General features: G+C 41.8%; 1 protein-coding gene across 2 annotated transcripts in view; it reads left to right on the top strand.

The window, feature by feature from the left end:
- MCU (mitochondrial calcium uniporter) overlaps window positions 1–18,103 on the top strand; it is a 95,246-nt gene extending 77,143 nt beyond the window's left edge. Inside the window, exons 2-8 of one of the 2 annotated variants that reach the window (XM_074924255.1) lie at window positions 2,771–2,840; window positions 6,929–7,099; window positions 8,022–8,126; window positions 11,291–11,451; window positions 12,626–12,829; window positions 14,831–14,947; window positions 16,150–18,103. In XM_074924255.1, coding sequence (XP_074780356.1) covers window positions 2,771–2,840; window positions 6,929–7,099; window positions 8,022–8,126; window positions 11,291–11,451; window positions 12,626–12,829; window positions 14,831–14,947; window positions 16,150–16,284 — 963 coding nt within the window. In that variant the 3' untranslated portion in view covers window positions 16,285–18,103. Of the gene's footprint in view, window positions 1–2,770; window positions 2,841–6,928; window positions 7,100–8,021; window positions 8,127–11,290; window positions 11,452–12,625; window positions 12,830–14,830; window positions 14,948–16,145 lie in introns of both variants that reach the window. The other variant, XM_074924256.1, reaches the window with a different exon arrangement.
- The last annotated feature ends 527 nt before the right edge of the window (window positions 18,104–18,630 follow it).

The following is an 18,630-nucleotide window of genomic DNA, read 5'->3' as shown; positions in this document are numbered from 1 at the left end:
CATTACTACATAAGGCTGTTGAACTGCAGACATTGGATAAAGGGTTCAGACATTTCTCTCCATCTCAATTTTAAAATAACAGCCACCCTCAGGAATAAAAATGATTGATGATTCCTTAAGCTCTTGCTAACCTTGGATGGCTGAAGATGGCATTTAGGTCTCTACTTTGAGTTCTTTTTTTTTTTTTTTTCCTAACCATTAGAGATCGTTTTCTTAGATAAGAAATTTCCAACAGCAGCATGTATCTCGAGGCACAGTTCAGAACTGCAGGAGTGACAGATAGGTATAGTTTAACCAGTGTCTCTTCCTGTAAAACGTTGTGGCAGCATAGTGCTGTGGGGTTAATGAAACAGAGTCAGTTCAGACCTGAATCGGGGTGGAAGAATTGTCAGAGAGGTTAGACACCTCAGCTTTTTGATGAGTCGCCTAACAAGCCCCGGTTTTCAACCCGTTCTGCCTTTTTCCTGGTTCTTGCCTGTGTTGTATGAGGGCAGGAGACTTCTGGAGCTACTTTATACCTGTCAGGTACTCATGGCCTTAAGGTAGGATCTCTGCAGATGCTAGCTGATGGTATCTTTCAGTTATATAGCCATTTTGCAATGGGGTAACGTTGGGTTTAGTGGGTTTTAGGCTTTTCTGAAAACAGCTACTGAATTTTTTGGGTGGCCATGCAAATCTGGTAGAAGGGCAGGCTCTTGATGTGCAGAATTTCAAAAATAGATTATTAACGCCATGTAAAAGGAAATAGTAAAGCAGTGAAAAGCATATATCTCAAAGGCCAGCTCTGCAATGGGTTCGGGTAAGACAAATACAGAAACGGTGCTCTGGTGGTGCTCTCTGACAGGAAGTTTTGTTTCTCACTCTATAAATTCTGCCCACTTAATATTGTATCTGGTCTGATACTGGTTTTAGAAGGATTAAAACTGAAGTTGGTGCTTTCAAACAGGAAAAGGTATTTTTTATAAAACTTCCTATAGAGGCTTCCCCTCCTTAGGTAAAATTTAGTTCTGAAAACTGGCTTACATGTTGTGCAGCTTCTGATCATTTGAGCTTCTGACTTTTTTCGTAATAGAATAGTGATGCCAAGACAGCAGAGCTTGATTTGTCCAGGATGTGTGGCTGTATCTGCTTTGCTTGGGTATTTTTGAGTTTTAAACCTGTTTTTCTTTGGGGGTGGGGGGGTGGTCCTGGTTGCTCAGCAGTAGCACATGGGTGTTTATCAATCCAGAAGACCTGCTATTTTTTCAATTGTCAAAAGGCAGATTTGCCCTTTGGTTCCCAACACATAGGGTTTTTCTAAACATTACTTTTGCCGAAACATACAACTTCCCACTTGTTACAGCTGTTTAATGCCCAGTTCTTTTTTCCTTTTAGCTGCCTGTTTGACTTGACCGTGGGAAGCTAAAAATGCAATTGCAAGGAGGAAAACTGAAAATGACTTGACTGATTTTTTCATTGCCAAGACTGAGAAAAATGGAGTGTAAATACAGCATAAATGAGAGTGACTTTCCTGAGCTGTCAAAGGCAACTGACTGCCTGGGCCATAGGTCCTGCTCTCAAGACAGGCTGCTGCAGTTGACACTATCCTCAGTTTGCATAGCGGGCCTCAGAAGAAAAGTGAAGTAGCAGATAAAGCTGTTTTAAGTAAATTATGGAAAGCAACCTCACAAAATACGGAGGTCTGGAAAACTTGGCAGAGAAATAATCAACAGCCTGGGGTTTGTTTGCAGACTTCTGTTAGAAATTTACTTTAAAAACAAGCCCTACCTGGGAGATAACTTTATGGTAATACAGGTTTGGCAGCTGTATTTTAGAAATCAACAAAAAATATCCCAGACTATAGGAATGCCCATATTGGACTGCAACTGTTGAAAAATCTGCGTGCTAGTCACTGAAATATATACCACCACAGACCAATGAGAGCTAGTGTTGTTCCTTACTTTTTTTTAAAATTGGGCTCTTTTGCGCTACAATGGTAATTTCACCGTTGGGGGAGGATTAGTGTATATAACTAGTGTAATTTATCCTAGAAGACAGACTTCAAATCAGTCTGATTCTAGATTTTCATTAAGTTAGTCCCTTGCTAAGGTTGCAGAACATACGAACCATCCCTACGCTTTCTTCTTTTCAGGCTATTTTTTTTTTTTTTGTAGCTCAGTATCACATTTTGTTCGTCTTGAACAGTTTGTTCTTTTATGAACAGGCGTGTTTACTACTTGTATCTTAGAGTTTGGCTTCCCTCTGTAAGGAAGAAAAATACATGTCAGCACAGAAAACAGTGTAAGAGAATGAACCTCTTAATCCACAACTCCCTAACCGTACCTCACTGTTGCGCTAAAACTTTTTTTAACCTTTAAAGACTGATTCTTTTATGTGATTTCTACTTCTCATGTGTGGTAATCGGAATTGATTTCTTAAAACTGATCAATTCAACGTGGCTTTAAAAAGCCGTTTTACGTTAAGGAGGAAGGAAAAAAAACCCCACAGCTGTTGTTATACATTCTCGCTTTAAACTCCGTGAGTAGCGAGTGAGGTGTGTGGAGGTGAGCTTGGCCGAGGGGGAAGCCCTGCTGGGTGGCAGATGGTAGGAGCAGGGCTTGTGCTTGCCAGGGCTCCTGGGGGTGTCACCCCTGCGGCGGGGGCAGGAGATGCCGAGCGCCGGCACTGGGCTGGGGGTGGCGGCAGGGGGCAGGAGGTGCCGCTGGGGTGTGATTCTGCCAGACGAGCGGCACTGAACGCTTGGCTGTTGTGCTGTGCTTGTATTTTCTAGGTGCATCAGAGGCTTTCTCCGTGGCAGAGTGCGAGAGTGGTGTATTGCAGTACCGTAGTGCCCTCCGATGGTGAGTATCCACAGGCAGACGCGCTGGGCTCGCTTAAATCCCATTCCCTGACCGCTTTGCCGGTTGAGGCTTTTTTTGGCTAGGAGGTGATCTAGTTTTAAACTGAGTGACAGACAACCAAGTCGACAAGAATTAAGGAAACGGTCACCTTTTCTAATAACTGTCCCGACAAAACTGGACAGGCTTTATGGAGACAGACGTACTTTGCAAGCAGCTGTCCAAATTTTTTTGCCAGACTTTTTCCTGGTGTAGCCATGAGGTCTGTGTGGTGCCTCCCTTTCAGGGTACTGTGTGCCCTGTTAATTTTATTTATGTCATGAAACTGCACTTCATACTAGCTACTTGCTCAAACGGTTGGAAGCACTGTTTGCTGCAGTGAGTACGTTGTGAAGCCGAGGCAACTTTGTTCCTTTATTTAAATTCTGGGACTGTTCAGACATGAAGCTTTTTTTTGATAGGTTGTCATAACAGAGACAAAAGAATGCATTGGTGGAACTGGAAGAGTCTCAGCATGCTAGAGTGCAAAGAGGAAACAAGCAGCTTTGAGATCCCTGCCCGCCTAGCATCTGCATGCTTTGTGCAAAGACACTTAACGCTGACACAGGTGGTTAGTGGATACTCTCCCCATTAACGTTTGTTAATAAGGCCTGAAAGTTAATGAAGTAAAGGGTTCCGGCACAATTGCTTCCCCTGCCTGGATAGTGTGTGCAAAACCGAAGAGAACATGACTGCTGTGGAGAGTTCAAAATAAAAACCTGAAGGCTTAAACAGGTACAGGTGTAGAGGACACATGTAAGGTTGAGAGGATAATCTAAGTGTGAAGCTACTTGCCTGATTTGATTTTACCTTGCCTCTTACTGTGCTTGAATATTTACCTAGTTATTTCTTCCAATAACTTCACCTTTACCAGTAGTAAATATTCAGCACTGACTTCTTTGGCCATACCCTTTTTCTTTTCTTTTTTTTTTTTTTTTTTTTTACTGTACTTTTGGCCTAATGTATTGCTTAGGTTGTTCTTATGCAAGAGCAGAAATCTTTAACAAATACTAATGACCTGTTACTGGTGCACATATGGTTGAGTCAAAGCTCCGTGCTGCTTGGATGGAATTCATACCTCAGAGCAACCTCACGCTTAATATAGCGTGTAAAGCTTTTGAAATCCTGTGTGCTCTTATTTAGCAGCATCCCCGGCCAGGTTGCAGGGGTCTGTAAATGGAAGTGCAATACACTTGTATGCGGTTACTGTCTCCTACTTGTCCCACGTATTTACATATCAGCTTAAAATTTCATCAGGAAAGGTTAGCCGGAATGTTAGCTCTAGAATTAATGAAATGCACAAATACTTTGTCCACTTATTAACTTGTAGTCCTCATGCAGGCAATCCACTGGGCTGTCGGAGCAGAGGAGAGCAAGGCAGACAGGCGTATCGCAGTGTCTTCTTAATAACTTTTGCTGGAACTGTCTGTTGCTGTTAGATTTGTGTTATTGACATGTCCTCTGGATTTTTTTCCCTTTTTTTTTCTTTTTTTGTTTGTTTGTCTCTGAGCTCGTCCCTCTCCAATGCAGTAAAAATCTGACCAGACGTTACTTGTGTGGGAGGTGATGAGAGGATCAAACTGGAGTTACGGACTTTCCTGACCAGTGAATTAGGCTAGAAAATTACTTCTATAAGCTTTTTGTAAGGAAAACATAAACCAGCTGTAATTCGGGACTTACTGAGCCTGTCTTCCAGAGGGAAATGATTTGGAATTTAACACTTCACCTAAACTGGAAATCCTTGAGAAAGGTTTTTGTGTGTGCTACCAGTGCTGGTCACCCTTGGTGCAGTCTGACCTGTCCTGTTTATCACTGTGGTCTCCACCTGGTGTGTGGAGGGTTAAAAAGCAGCAGGGCTGGCACTGGTAGGTGCTTCCTCCAAAGCTGGCAGGGATGGAGCTGCAGTGGTTGGGTTGTACCCATGGGGATACACAGAAAAGAGTTGGTGCACATGTTGTTATCTCTTCTGCTCTACAATAAACTGGCTCACTGCCTGTATGATCAAGGTAGCATCTTAAAGAATGTTTTTCATGTCTTGTGATTATGTAAACACTACATAAGTCAATGTTGTATCTGCTACTCACAGAACCAATGAATTCAGTATTTAAGTGGCTATTTTAAGCTTCTAAGCATGTAGATCACTTGTTCTGAGCTTGCTATCGTAAGTGTAGCTAATGCTAATCTATTTTTTATCAGTCTCTTGCTCAAATACTTGAATGAAAGAATGCAAAAATCTTAAAGCTGGTGTCATAATGACTGCTGATAAAGAGCTTGAAATTCTGTTTAACTGTCCAAATAAATTGACAGTTTGCTTTATTTTTTCAGTAAATATCTGACTGTTGTCTCTGAGTCTTAAGCTTCCAAACATTAAAGCTATTAAATACTGTCAGGTGTCTAAGTCTTGAGAATAGGCCTTTATAGGCTTCCAAATACTGGAGCCTCTTGGGATGCTTTAGTCATTTTAGATATCTGTACCTCATCACTTCCACCTTGTCTTTAAAGATGCCATGAGGACCTTTTTGTCAGCATAGGATAGCAGTCCCGTGGAAGAGGGAAAATGCTTGATTCAATTCATGGAGGCATGTGACAGTAAACTCAAAAATCTGAGAGAACTCTTCTGGCTTCGTTAAAGTGGACTTGGTGCATCCTTTCTCACCATACACGAGCCTCCCCTTTCAGGAAAGGCATGACACCCCGAAACTTGTGCAAACGATCCTGTGATAAACGAGTTCATCATCTGGCAGCAAATCACTGAAAGGGGAGCTATGAAAGCTATCCGTGGCAGAACTTTCTGAACAGTAGTATACTGAGAAGTAGTTCCCTTTGGGAGTTAAAATTACATTATTTGCTTTTATTTTTACTTGCATTGGCTGCTTTGACCAACTAGTTTTGATGTTAGCTGCTTAAATTGACTTGGCATGTCAATACATGAGTTAGATGAGTTTAAGTAGATGGTGTAGTTCATGTAGTTGGCCAAAGCTACAAGAGGTGGGAATTCTAAGCCAGATGCAGTGTGGGTGGGTGCGACTGCACAATCCTTGAGACATGGCAAATGCTCCGTGCAATAAAAAAGACCTTAGGTTTTTACATAAGAAAAATACGTAGCAGTCCAGACCGAATCATTTTTAGGTGTGCTTCTATATCTTAGTAACTACTGCACTTGGGAAAAATTGTGAGTGTTCGTGACTCAGTAGAGGACTTGGACAATATGAACTTTTAACTTCTCTTTTCTGTGTATGGATATCCCAAAGAGTGGGCTGTCTTTCTGGCAGTAAAATAACTAGCTTACAGTTCATGAAGGTCGCTACCATAAATTTTAGGAAGGTGCACAGAAATCCTTTAAGAATGCTCTTGCAAAAGCTCCCGACAGTACTAAAGAAATGGAAAATTTTGGTTTATCTACACCTAAGAAGTAATGTCTATCTTCTGAAGTACAAAGTGTATTGATCGCATGAATTTTAGATGAAATAACCTTGAAGCTTAAACTGAGAGTGCCGTTCCTACAATCTCATACTCCTGACAGTTCTCTTAAACATTTGTTGCCTCAGGACCAAGAGGAGGAAACCAGAATTAATACAAGAATTAAAAGATTTGAAGTATGTCCTTGCTTGATGTTTCCTAATATACGCAGTCTGCCTTTGTCTTTTGGGCTATAAATCCCGATAAATTGCACAGTGTTTTGCCTTCCATAGTCCAAAATACTTTCTCAGAAACTAACCAAAAAGTACTATGCTGCAATGTGGCTTTTAGATATCATGTGGCCTTTTAATATGAACTTGATTGTGCTTAGTAGTAAGTATCTCTTATTTTCTAACAAAGCACTGAAAATCTAACAGATACTGCCAAGTTAATGGGAGTGAAAACCTCTGACATCCCTCCATTTTCTGTTGATGGACACATCTATTGATAAAAGAATGACCAATAATTTAGTCTGTGTTATGTTCAGCTCATAATCATGTTTGTCTCTCTCTCCATGGGACAAATACAGAACTAATATGACAAAATGGGTTCACTTTTAATGATAAACTTGTTTTTTCTTTTCTTCTCTGTAGAAGTGACGGTGGTTTACCAAAACGGGTTACCTGTGATTTCTGTGAATCTTCCATCCCGGCGTGAGCGTTGCCAGTTCACACTTAAACCTATCTCAGACTCTGTTGGTGTGTTCTTACAACAGCTGCAAGCAGAGGACCGAGGAATTGATCGGGTTGCAATCTACTCAGCAGGTACTCTTATTTACAAATTGATTTACTTGTGTTCCAGCTATTTTCATCCAGCCTTTTGCTTTTTAAGTAACAATTTGCTACGGTGCAAGATCTTCAACATTCCTGAATAAGTAGGAGGTAGAAATGCCGTTCCGAGATTAAGAATATTGTTAGCTATCCCTGTATAGTCAGGTCTGCCAAAGAAGTCTAATTGTAGAGTGGAGGAGGAGGAAAACGTTCCTAATGGAGGGGACTCCAGCTCAGTGCTAATGGAGGTGGTTTTGGTGAGTCGTACTGTTTAGCAGGAAAGATGCAAGCTGTGTAACCTGTGTAGAGGTTCTAAGCGATTTGTAAGGCCAGGGTGTAGAAGGTGGTACAAGGGAAACAGTATCTTGCTTAGCTATGAAAACTCAATCATGTTTTCACTTCACGTGTTTCTTACTTCACCATTTTGCTCAACTGCTATGTGTCTGCTAGGCACCAGAGCTCTGAAACGTTGTTAGGACATCTTATAAAAGTGCCCTCAAAGCAGGGATTTCCTTAGAAGTCTTGGCCTGGGAGAGGGGTGTTTGCTAAGTTAATGATGTCAAAGCTGTCCAATACCAGAGCCTGAAATAATTTCTAATGCCACTGGGGAGAGATGAAGGTCACTTAAGTGAATTGTATTGCAAAACATAGTAAAATATTCAAAGAGTGCCAAGTGAAGGGAACTGCTTTTCATAAGATGATCCCAAATATCACAAATGTAGAAAAGCAGCTGCATGAGTAGCTCAGCTAGTATTTGTTATGTAAGGTCTGCTGGTATATTTGGCTCCTGGTATACGTATCATCTGTGGGAAAATGTGGGAGTCCATCAACTGGATTTGAGATGGCATTTCAACTTAGCCACAGCATGTTTAGGTACTTTTGTTTCTACTGTGTAATGTCTGTGTTTGCCTTACAGATGGCACACGTGTTGCCTCCTCCACAGGCATAGATTTGCTTCTGCTGGATGATTTCAAACTGATCATTAATGATGTCACGTACCATGTTAGACCACCAAAGAGAGGTAAACTAGTCTGGTTCTGGTAGACATCAGAAATTTCAGTATTCAGTTCCCTCTTTAACTGCACCATGCTTTATTAACTTGTTCAAGAACGTGAACTTGTTCAAGAACGTGAAGTGTTATTTCTAAAGGAAACCTTGCAGTTTCTAATTGTGCCCTTGGAGTCTAATTCAGTGATATCCAAGTAATTGGAGTAGTCAGTGATAAAAAGCAAATATTCATTCTGGTCCAACCCAGTACCCCCCATAAGAAGAATACATGAAGAAATGTAATTTCTTCTAATTTTGTAATTTTTTCTGATTTCTTTCTTTCTAATTACTGAAGAGTAATGTCGTTTAACTCATTCTGAAGGAGTACAATTCAAATTGGGAGCTAGACTGATGGTTATATTATCTGATTCGGAAGAATAAATAATTCCTCACCTGACAGTTAACATTGTTTCCTTTTAAGTGTGGTACTTTGAACGTTGCAAGTAAACCTTGAAACCTTGTGAGCTAATAAACAGTGAAATAAATGAAACCATGCTCTTACAAGGTTTACATTACTAAGAACCAAATAGGAAGGGAAACCAATCTCTTTTGAATCAATAAGAAAATCTTTTTAAATAATGGGCTTTGGACATTTGTGTAATTTTTCAAGATGTGAAAACTTGCAAGAAGCTTCTGAGACACTCCAGAGTTAACTGGTGGAGGCAGGAACTTTGTATTTTCGTCTGCCATCTACTCTTACTTCTAGGCAACTTTACAGCTTCCTAAAGCACCAGGTTCTTGCATGCCGATACTTACCTCCCAGGACTTAAACAAAAGGACCCATTTTGGAAATGTTGATCTGTTTGTTGCTTGGCTCACAGATAGCAGGGGATTTTTGTCTACATTATTGTTCTGTTATTGTTGCAGGCAAAAATGTGAGTGTTGCAAGCGGTATTTTTCTAAAAAGAATTTTTAGCCCTGTAGACAGGCAAACAAATTGGGAAGGATTTCTAACTTGACTTGCATTCCCAGTTGAGGTTAGATGATGGAAATACCTTCCCCTATTTATCTGGATGTTTTCCCTAGTGTTTGGGCCTTCCTGTCTTATGCCTCTCTTCAAGTAGTAGATAACGAACCAATCATTCATAAGGCAAAAGCTCTGAGGGAACTGTTAACGCTCCTTTTCCACCTTGACCAGCCTGAATAAGGCAACATGTTAAAGCAAGTTGATCTATCACAAACCTGGAGGCTGACCATATCTTTTGAGTCTGAGACTGCCCTGGGAGGCTGACTTTTAGGAAGATCTGCTGAACCTATGCCATCTTCCTCTGTAGATGTAGTTAGCTTCCAAGGACCTTTTTGCAAGGAAGACAGTAAAAAAGTATTCTAGCATTTTATTTTTCACAATATAAAAATACGAAATAAATAAAGACATTTCTGACTCAGGGAACTTTGTTCTTAGTATGTGGGAGACTGGAATTGAGAGGGAGTGCAGCATTTGGGTGAAATACCATTTCTCCCCTGTCTGTGGATTAGACTGACCTCTGCTAGAGATGTTTTTTTCTAATCTCCTTAAGGGTACCTTAACAGAAAACTCTACACTAAGACTGGATATCTAAATCACTGGATATCTCACACACACACACGTTACTCTCGGCAATGTCACCCTACTGCTCTGTGTCCTGAATGTGCTGTTTGCACACACTTACAAGACATTGTAAGCCAGAGAAGCGGAGTGACGATTTTAACAAGGTGTCTCTTTTAACTGTTAGGCCCTGAGAGCAGGTGATGGTATCAAGCCTAGCTGGTTTAGTCTGTAATTTTTAATACAGTTAAATGAGAATGCAAGCATGGTGTCTGTTTCTGCACTGGAGGAATTGCTGTCCCAAGGTAAAGTAATTCATATGTCCCACTTGCCTAATGTTTGAGAGAGCAGAGTCTGTGTTGAGGAGTTGGTATGTATTTTTGGTTAGCTTGCCTGTGTGATATACCTATTGTGCACTGGTAGGTGAGCTCTGGGATCACCTAGGTTACATGATATTGCTGCCTCTGATTCATTTGCCAAGGAGATTTTTTAGAGTTAGCTTGTATTAAAATGAATGTGCCCATAAATAGGCACTGAAATTAGTTCTGTTAAACTTTTCAGCTTTTGCTTTTCCATTTTTACAAAATCACCCTGTGTATTTTGAAATTAAAATACCAGAACACTGTAATCGTAAATACTAAGTACTTGTTGATGGTCACTTCAGTAGGAACACATGTTGTTTTCTTCATCTTATCCCTTTAGGTGGGAGGGGGATATGGTGTGCTTCGTGTGCAACTGAGTCACTTTCTTTACCCTGAGCTGCTAGGGTTAAAACTTAAGTTGTCCACAGCTTTTTATGCATTAGTAAAAATCATATTTTGAGAAGATAACTTAAGGTACAAGCCCAAGGATGCTAAAAAAATTCATTAAAAAAAAAAATTATTTCTTTATTTGGCTAATGCCAAGTTCTTTTGCTTTGATTTGAAACCTGTTGGGGTTTTTTCCATATGGAGCCTGTAGTTCAATAGTACTAGTCACAACTGTCTTACAAACTGATTTCCTTTAGGAATCCTTTTTGTGTTGAAATGCAGGGATAAAGGTAGTTTCAGTTGGTGGCCCTGTCACTTTGTCTGTTTAAATACTGTGAAGGAAAATTTCATTGCCCTGTAGGCAGCACAGCAAGGGGTGGCCCACAGTGTTGGGAAACAATTCCTGGCGTTAGTACTCAAAATAATTATCATAAGACTGCATGTTCTGGGGCCACAACCCCAAGATGCTTGGCTGCCTCATCAATAGCTATGGTTGCTGATGTTCTGTAAGTCTGAATTCTGGCTGTTTCTTGACAGCTGTTGTGATGGATCATAGTAGGTTAGTTGTTCATTTGCATTAAGTCTTGTACATAAATATGGATCAGAAGCAGCTGTTGGTATCTGGCAAGCTTAATATTAACTATTTATTTTCCCTATACTTATCAAATTTTAGGAATATCCAATAATAAAGTCTGAATTTCTTTTGAAGAAATCGCATTGTCTTAAAGCGTTGGAGTTCTTCCAAAGGCTTCTTTGTTGAAAAGATAGTTTCATACATTTCCTGTGCAGACTAATAAGTTCCTGAAGCGTATATGAGAACTTCTGTGGATACATGCATATAAAGTAGTCTCTTTTTTTCCCTAGAGCTCTTAAGCCATGAAAATGCAACGACGCTGAATGATGTCAAGACGTTGGTTCAGCAGTTGTATACCGCCTTGTGCATTGAGGAGCACCAGCTGAACAAAGAGAAGGAGCTGATAGGGAGACTAGAGGAATTGAAGGAGCAATTAGCACCACTAGAAAAAGTGAGATGTTTCTCATTGTATTTTACTTCCCTTCCAAACGCATCCGTAATTTATTTTAAGGTTTTAATTAGGTTCCTAGGCATTAGGCATGCTTTGAATAGTTTTAAGACAACTGAAGCCGATGTTGCACTAAGTGTATACCAAACCATGCCTGGTTTTGGTTTCTGTATGGAAGGATTTTGTTTCCTTGCTTTATATAATTGGAAATGAACCTTGGTAGTAAATAAAGAGTGGGGTTAATGCAACAGAACATCTCTGAACATAGAGAAATAAACAGAATCACAGAATCAGCGAGGCTGGAAAGGACCTTGAAGATCATCCAGTCCAACCGTTAACCCAGCACTGACCGTTCCCAACTCCCCCAGATCCCTCAGCGCTGGCTCAGCCCCTATTCAACCCCTCCAGGGATGGGGACTCCCCCCTGCCCTGGGCAGCCCATTCCAACGCCCAACAGCCCCTTCTGCACAGAAATCCTTCCTCAGAGCCAGCCTGACCCTGCCCTGGGCAGCTTGAGGCCATTCCCTCTTGTCCTATCACTTATTATTTTGTTCAAGAGACTCATCCCCCCTCTCTGCACCCTCCTGTCAGGGAGCAGTAGAGGGCCAGGAGGTCTCCCCTCAGCCTCCTCTTCTCCAGACTGAACCCCCCCAGTTCCCCCAGCCGCTCCCCAGCAGACCTGTGCTCCAGACCCTGCCCCAGCTCCGTTGCCCTTCTCTGGCCACGCTCGAGTCATTCAATGGCCTTTTTGGGGTGAGGGGCCCAAAACTGAACCCACTCATCGAGGGGCGGCCTCACCAGTGCCGAGCCCAGGGCTCAGATCCCTTCCCTGTCCCTGCTGGCCACGGCAGTGCTGACACAAGCCAGGATGCCATTGGCTTTCCTGGACCCCTGTGCCCCTGGGCACACTGCTGGCTCCTGTTTAGCCAGCTGTCGATCAACACCCCCAGTCCCTAAACACCTCTCTGAGGCATTCAGAGCATGCTTGGAGTAAAATATGGATGATAAGAGACTGATGGAAAAGTAGTCTAGATTTGTCTGCATAATGTAGACTCAAATCATGTTTCAAACCACTTAGCATTAATATAAATACAAGGTACTATTTTTACATTATCTCTAAATGATATTAACATAATTTTTCTTGAGAATACAAAGTGTGTGTTTCTGTTTTCTGCAGGTAAGGATGGAGCTCAGCAGAAAAGCAGAGAAGAGGACAACCTTGGTGTTGTGGGGAGGCCTGGCCTATATGGCCACCCAGTTTGGGATTCTGGCCCGCCTCACCTGGTGGGAATATTCTTGGGACATTATGGAACCAGTCACCTATTTCATCACCTATGGTAGTGCCATGGCAATGTATGCTTATTTCGTAATGACTCGCCAGGTAGGACTTGTTGTGCTGATGTTGACACTTCAGTAGAAGACTTTTTGAGCTCTACTCCCTAGGAAAATAGCAAAATTGTGCCTGTTTAGAAGTAGCTTTGTTATTTCCTTATCCTGTCAGAACCTAGATGCCACTTGATTTTATTTGTGCTATCCGGGATGGTGGCGTATGGTTGTGTAATTTTCTGGTGGTGGTCATTGCTGATTTCCTGATTGTCTTACCATGATGCATATATATGTTTGGTGGTTGACTGCTTTAGCTGTACAGCTTCATCTACTGACAGATAATGGTTTCTGCCTCCACTCACACAACCTCATACATGCTGACTTGCACCAGAGGCCTCCAAGTGCTGTGACTTATTATCTAGATAAACTATGGGTGCATGAGGTACCTTCTGAGTTTCAAGGAAGCGCACCTCTCTGACATGAGATGCTGGCCTTTTTAGTGAGATGAAGGTTCAGGGATCTTGCTGGAAATGCTTTTGTTTAGGTGTTTTATGGATCTGGCCTCCCATCCAGATCCTTCTCTGGATCCGTGTAGTTGTGACAGACTATGTGTGGATTTACTAGTACATGGTTTGTCTCATCACTCCCACCTAAACTTGATAATCCCACCTAAATACCAAGGGGTGGCTCGAAGAGTCTCTACAGTCACAAGACCATCAGAACAGATGCTGCGGGTTTAATTGTCATCTGTATCAATTCGTACCTCTTATGCCAGACCTTAAAATCTCAGTGCTTCTGAGATGGCGTGACACTGAACACAGCTTTTCTTCACCTGATTGCCCTGGTCGTTGTGTACCCCTGTACACCAGGGCTGTGGGGTGTTCCAGTGCAAGGGACAGTTAACTTCAGCAGGGAAACCTGTACTTTGTGGAGGCTATGTGGGATTTGTTGTGATCAGCTCTGCTGCTCCGAGTTATCTGCATGCTGTGACTTTTTGCAGTAGAGTACCCCTGACAAAACCTGTGGTATTAGACTCTTGTTCTTGCTTGTGTAGCTTGGCTGAGAGATGAACTCATAAGCAACTACTGTTGCTTTAGTTAGCTATTGCATGTCTATGACCTTAAAAAGAGAGTAAGGGCCATTTTACAAAGGCTTTCTTCTGGTATTTATAGCTGCTTTTTTTTTTTTTTTTTTCCCTTGCTCCCCACAAACTTGTCAGTATTGGAACCCTGAAATGTGTTAGTTTTTCTTCTCCCAGCACGGAAGGATTCACACATTGGGGACAGGAGGGAGGTGACGGTAACTCACTGCTAGAGTGTAAGATACTAGTAGAGAAGCAAATGCCTGTACTGAGTCTGGCTGGGATGGAGCTAATGTTCTTCACAGCAGCTGGTATGGTGCTGTGTTTTGGATTTGTGACCAAAACAGTCTTGACAACACACCAGTGTTTTTGTTACTGCGCAAGCACGCTTCAGCAATATCGAGGTCGTGTCTCTTATTCCTCCCCTACCACCTCCACACACACACACCACCCCCAGGAGTAGGCTGGAGGGTGGAGACACGTTGCGAAGGGGATACAGCCAGCACAGCTGACCTGAACTGACCAAAATAATACCATGTAATGTCATGTTCAGCAATAAACTCTGGCAGGGGGAGTTTCTCCAAAGTAGCTGTTGCTCAGAGACTGGCTGGGCATTGGTCTGCTGGTGGGAGGTGCTGAGTGATTGCTTTTGCATCACCCTTATGGGTCTTTTTTTTCTTAATTTCTTAAGCTGTCTTTATCTTGACTCTTAAGTTCTTGGGTTTTGCCTTTTTGATTCTCTTCCTCCATCCAGCTGCAGAGGAGTGACTGACTGACTGGCTTGGTGGCTTAGCTGCTGGCTGGGGTCACCTCACCACAGTGGGTGAGCATAGACAATGCTGTCTGGTCTTGTGCCTTCACTGACAGAAACTAGTCATCCTCCCAAAACACACCTGATACATACTGTGCTAATGGTACCCTTTGTTGCAGCCTGTTGTGGCTTTATCCCTATCTTCTCTCCTTTATTCTTTTCAGGAGTATGTATATCCAGATGCCAGAGACAGACAGTACTTGTTATTTTTCCATAAAGGAGCCAAAAAGACACGATTTGATCTAGAGAAATACAATCAACTCAAGGATGCAATTGCTCAGGTAACAAGAGTTTTTCCAGAAATAAGACAAAGAAATTACTGCTTGCTAGTTCTTAGTTACTATTAATAGATGCACCTCAAAGAAGAATGAATGTATCTTAAGTTTTCAGCCCATTTTCTTGTCGCAGCCCCAGTGAAATCACTGTAAATTGGCTTTGATTTGCGCAGGAATAGAACTGCTGGATGTGTAAATCAAAATGAAACGGTTGCCTGTATCTGTCTGTAAGGGCATTTTTGAAACTGCTGGCAAATCTTGAGTTGCTTCAGGCACTTCATGCCTCAGAGGAGCCTAATTCAAGATTTCCTTTCTTCTCAGCTCCTACACACCAGATGGATTTAGTGAGGAATGAAGACTTGCATCCATTCAGTTCATGTCTTCTTGACATAGCACTTCAGTGCACCAGTTGCAGTCCTGGAAAATAATGTTTAAGAAACTTAGCTGTATTGTTAGTGGCAATGGGGGCAGATTTCTCATATTCTGGAGGCAGACACTTTTGGCAGACTGTCCACACTGTGGGATCTGTTCAACAAAGGAGTCGGGTAGAGATCTTTCCTCATGTTTCTGAGAGAGTTTCTGCAGAAGGATGGCGTAAGCAGGAAAAGCAGAGCTACCACAAGCTTTTTCACTGCTCCGTATCATTCTCTGTTTATTCCCAGGCTCTGGAAATGACAGTGTAGGATATGCAGGGCAAGATGTGTTCTCCTGCCTTGGAGAAGTCGAGTGGCATGAGGAGTAGAGGGAGATCAGGGCTAGGCTCTTGGTTTCATGAGAAACCCAGAAGGACCTCTGAGTTTTCTCATGCTGTGCTGTATATGGATAACCTTGGGTGGCTGTATTTTCAGGGAGTGTTTCTTCTGGAATCAACCATTCCCATTTATCTAGTTGGGGTTTTGGTGGGATTTTTTGGGGGTTTTTTTTAAATGTTCCAGTGAGGTTTCTAGGCATCATATCTTCCCTACCATATTCCTTTTAAGTGGCTGCGTGGAGCCAAGTGTAGAGAGATACAGAGCAAGTGTCTTTAAGTGCTGAGAATGGTTTTCCCAAATATGAGCCTGTGGCTTTGTTTTATGTTTGAACACTTCCCTTCTGGACAGGAAAAACAAGGAAATATGGGAAAGCTTTCCATGCTGTAAAGAGGAATGGTATTGGGGAAGGTGTATTGGGAGCTTGTTCTTTATAATGTGTCTTTTACTTTTAGGCAGAATTGGACCTTAAGAGGCTTCGAGACCCACTGCAGGTTCACCTGCCCATCCAGCAAATTGATGAAAAGGACTGATCAGCAAAGAAGCTCTGAACCCCGGCAAAAACCTGTTCATAGCTCTTGCCTTTTTAATTAAAGCATTGCAGGTGGAAGCTGGGAGGTGGTATGGGGGTGGAGGGTTTTTACCTTTAATCAAGACAAAGGACTGTTGGGGGGAAATCTCTTAAATATGAAGATGGGACGTTGTGGAATGTTAGTTCTGAAAAGGGCTTGGCAAATAGTCACATTTAAAACCTGTCTGAATGGCAATTGTGTACAAATACAGGATTGGGGGGGTTCATGAAAAGAATGTAATGCTGGGGTGTTAGGGGGGTGTCTTCTTCCAGCTTTGCAGGGTCTGCCTCTTGGTAAGACACCAGCAGCCTGCTTAGCTTTTTTAATTTTCCTTTACCTGATTAAGATCTCTTTCCCTCTCAAAAAAAGAAAAAGGAGAAAAACAGCAAAGAATTCAAGCCACTTGGAGCTATGGCTGGTGATCAGAACTTGCTCCACCACCATTAACACGCACACTTCTGATCAGACCCGCTATCTTTTATAAAGTTACTACAAGACTGCTTTCTACTGGAAAAACATGAGCTTCCACTTCCCAGCCCACCCCATGTGCTCCACTGACTTCCTCCTTTGCTTATTTGTAGCACAGATTGGTTGTAGCCAAGTGAGAGAAGGAATGAGTTTTCTTCTGGACATTTGATAATTGATATTTTGGATTATTCCATAATAACTATAGAAACTTTACGTCCCTTGAGCTCCTTCTAGAAATCAATGGCAGCATTGCATGAGAGGTTTTTTATATTCAGTCTTAAGGGAGGGAGATTCCCCTCTTCCTACCCCAAATCTGATAGCCACCTGGACTGTGAAATTATGAAGGCATAAAGGATTATGAAACTGTCACAGAATCATGACTCCTGCTTTTAAATGAACAGTTTTGGAACATGGAATAATTAAACTTGATCTTTGATTGCTTGTGTAACAGGATAAAAGGTCTCATATATGGTCAAAACATTTTCCTTGCCCAGAGACTTTTTGAAAGCCTGGGGCTCTTACAGTGCAAGACACAGAACTACTTCAGTTCTCTAGCACTTCCCCCTGATTAAGTAGCTTTAAATGAACTTTGCGTCCACAGGTCAGAATTTCTTAGGAGTGGCTAATGACATCTCTTGTTCTTAGCTAAAAGAAATAGAGGAAGGAAAGTCAACCCATTGCCCTCTCTTCTAGCCAAGGCTAGCTGATTTCTAAGCAGATAAAACATCTCTTCATTCAAAGCAGGTCAGTCTGTTTTAGCATCCTGCTGATAAATACTGTGGAGACAGGATGAAGGTGCGAGAAGGGCACTAAGCACTATATACAGAAAGGCTGGCTGCTTTTTTGATGTTTCACTACTACTCCTCACTGTGTCATGGAAAGAGGCTTCTGGGTTTTTTTGGAGAACCATGTTTTAAAAATAAAATAGGAAAGAAAAAAACAAATCAGTATTAACTAGACGCCAGGTGCCTTGCAGATGTGGAAACACAGCTGGGATTGCTGCCTCTTCTCACTCAGTGGCATGTTGGACCGAATGGGTGCATGTTTCTAGTTTTGTTTTTTTTCTCCCTTCCCCTTTTTCCTCTGTCTTTCAATTTAATTACATTGTGTGATTATTTTTTATCTGTTTTATCCTGTTTGTGTGGTGAGTTTTAAAGGGAAAAAAATTGAACACGATCCTGTAGCTGAATCCTTGATGTGTGTTTGGGATGAGGGAGGGAGCATGGAGAAAAGTCCTTCTTTAAAAAAAAAACAAAAAACAAAAAAAAAAAAAAAAAAACTGAACATGTGTAAAATCCTGTATCATTTATGAAATATGTATAAAAGAGCAATGTACTTCTGGAACAATAAATAACTATTCAATTTTTGAATCAGTGCTCTTGAATAACGTTATTTTGCCCATCTGAGAAAAGAACATTCTATATGGGGTAGCTGTCTCCTGAGTTTCCTCCATTTCTTCTTGTTTAGATTATTTCTTCTTGACCTTACACCACCGAGGCTGTGGTGATGCAGATAATAGCCTTCCTGAAGAAGCTCGGATGGAGATCTTGCTGTCTGCCTAGCTATGTAACACAGGGATCTTGGGAGCAGTTGAGGTAGAGATACTTGGTCTAACAAAAATCTGCCTTTGGCCAGCATAGTAGCTCCGTGTGGAGGCTGACAAAATCTGGAGATGTGTGGCAGGTTGCAGGATAAGAATATGTATGGGTGTATAATGCCCAGCAACCTAAATGGTACCAAGTGGTGTCAGTGTATTTCTATATTGCATTCGAGTGCTGTTTCAGAGGAAAAGTGACATTTTAAGCTTCTGTTACTTTTTTTCTGGGCCCTTGAATGGCTGAGGTCTGATTTGTCATGGTGACATGTCATTCATTAACTTTGGGCATCAGCAGACCGTACT

Source organism: Athene noctua, chromosome 21 (assembly GCF_965140245.1).
Source record: "Athene noctua chromosome 21, bAthNoc1.hap1.1, whole genome shotgun sequence".
In the NCBI taxonomy this organism is placed as follows: domain Eukaryota; kingdom Metazoa; phylum Chordata; class Aves; order Strigiformes; family Strigidae; genus Athene; species Athene noctua.
The sequence above is the reverse complement of the archived record's forward strand: the minus strand, read 5'-3'. Positions and strand labels throughout refer to the sequence as shown.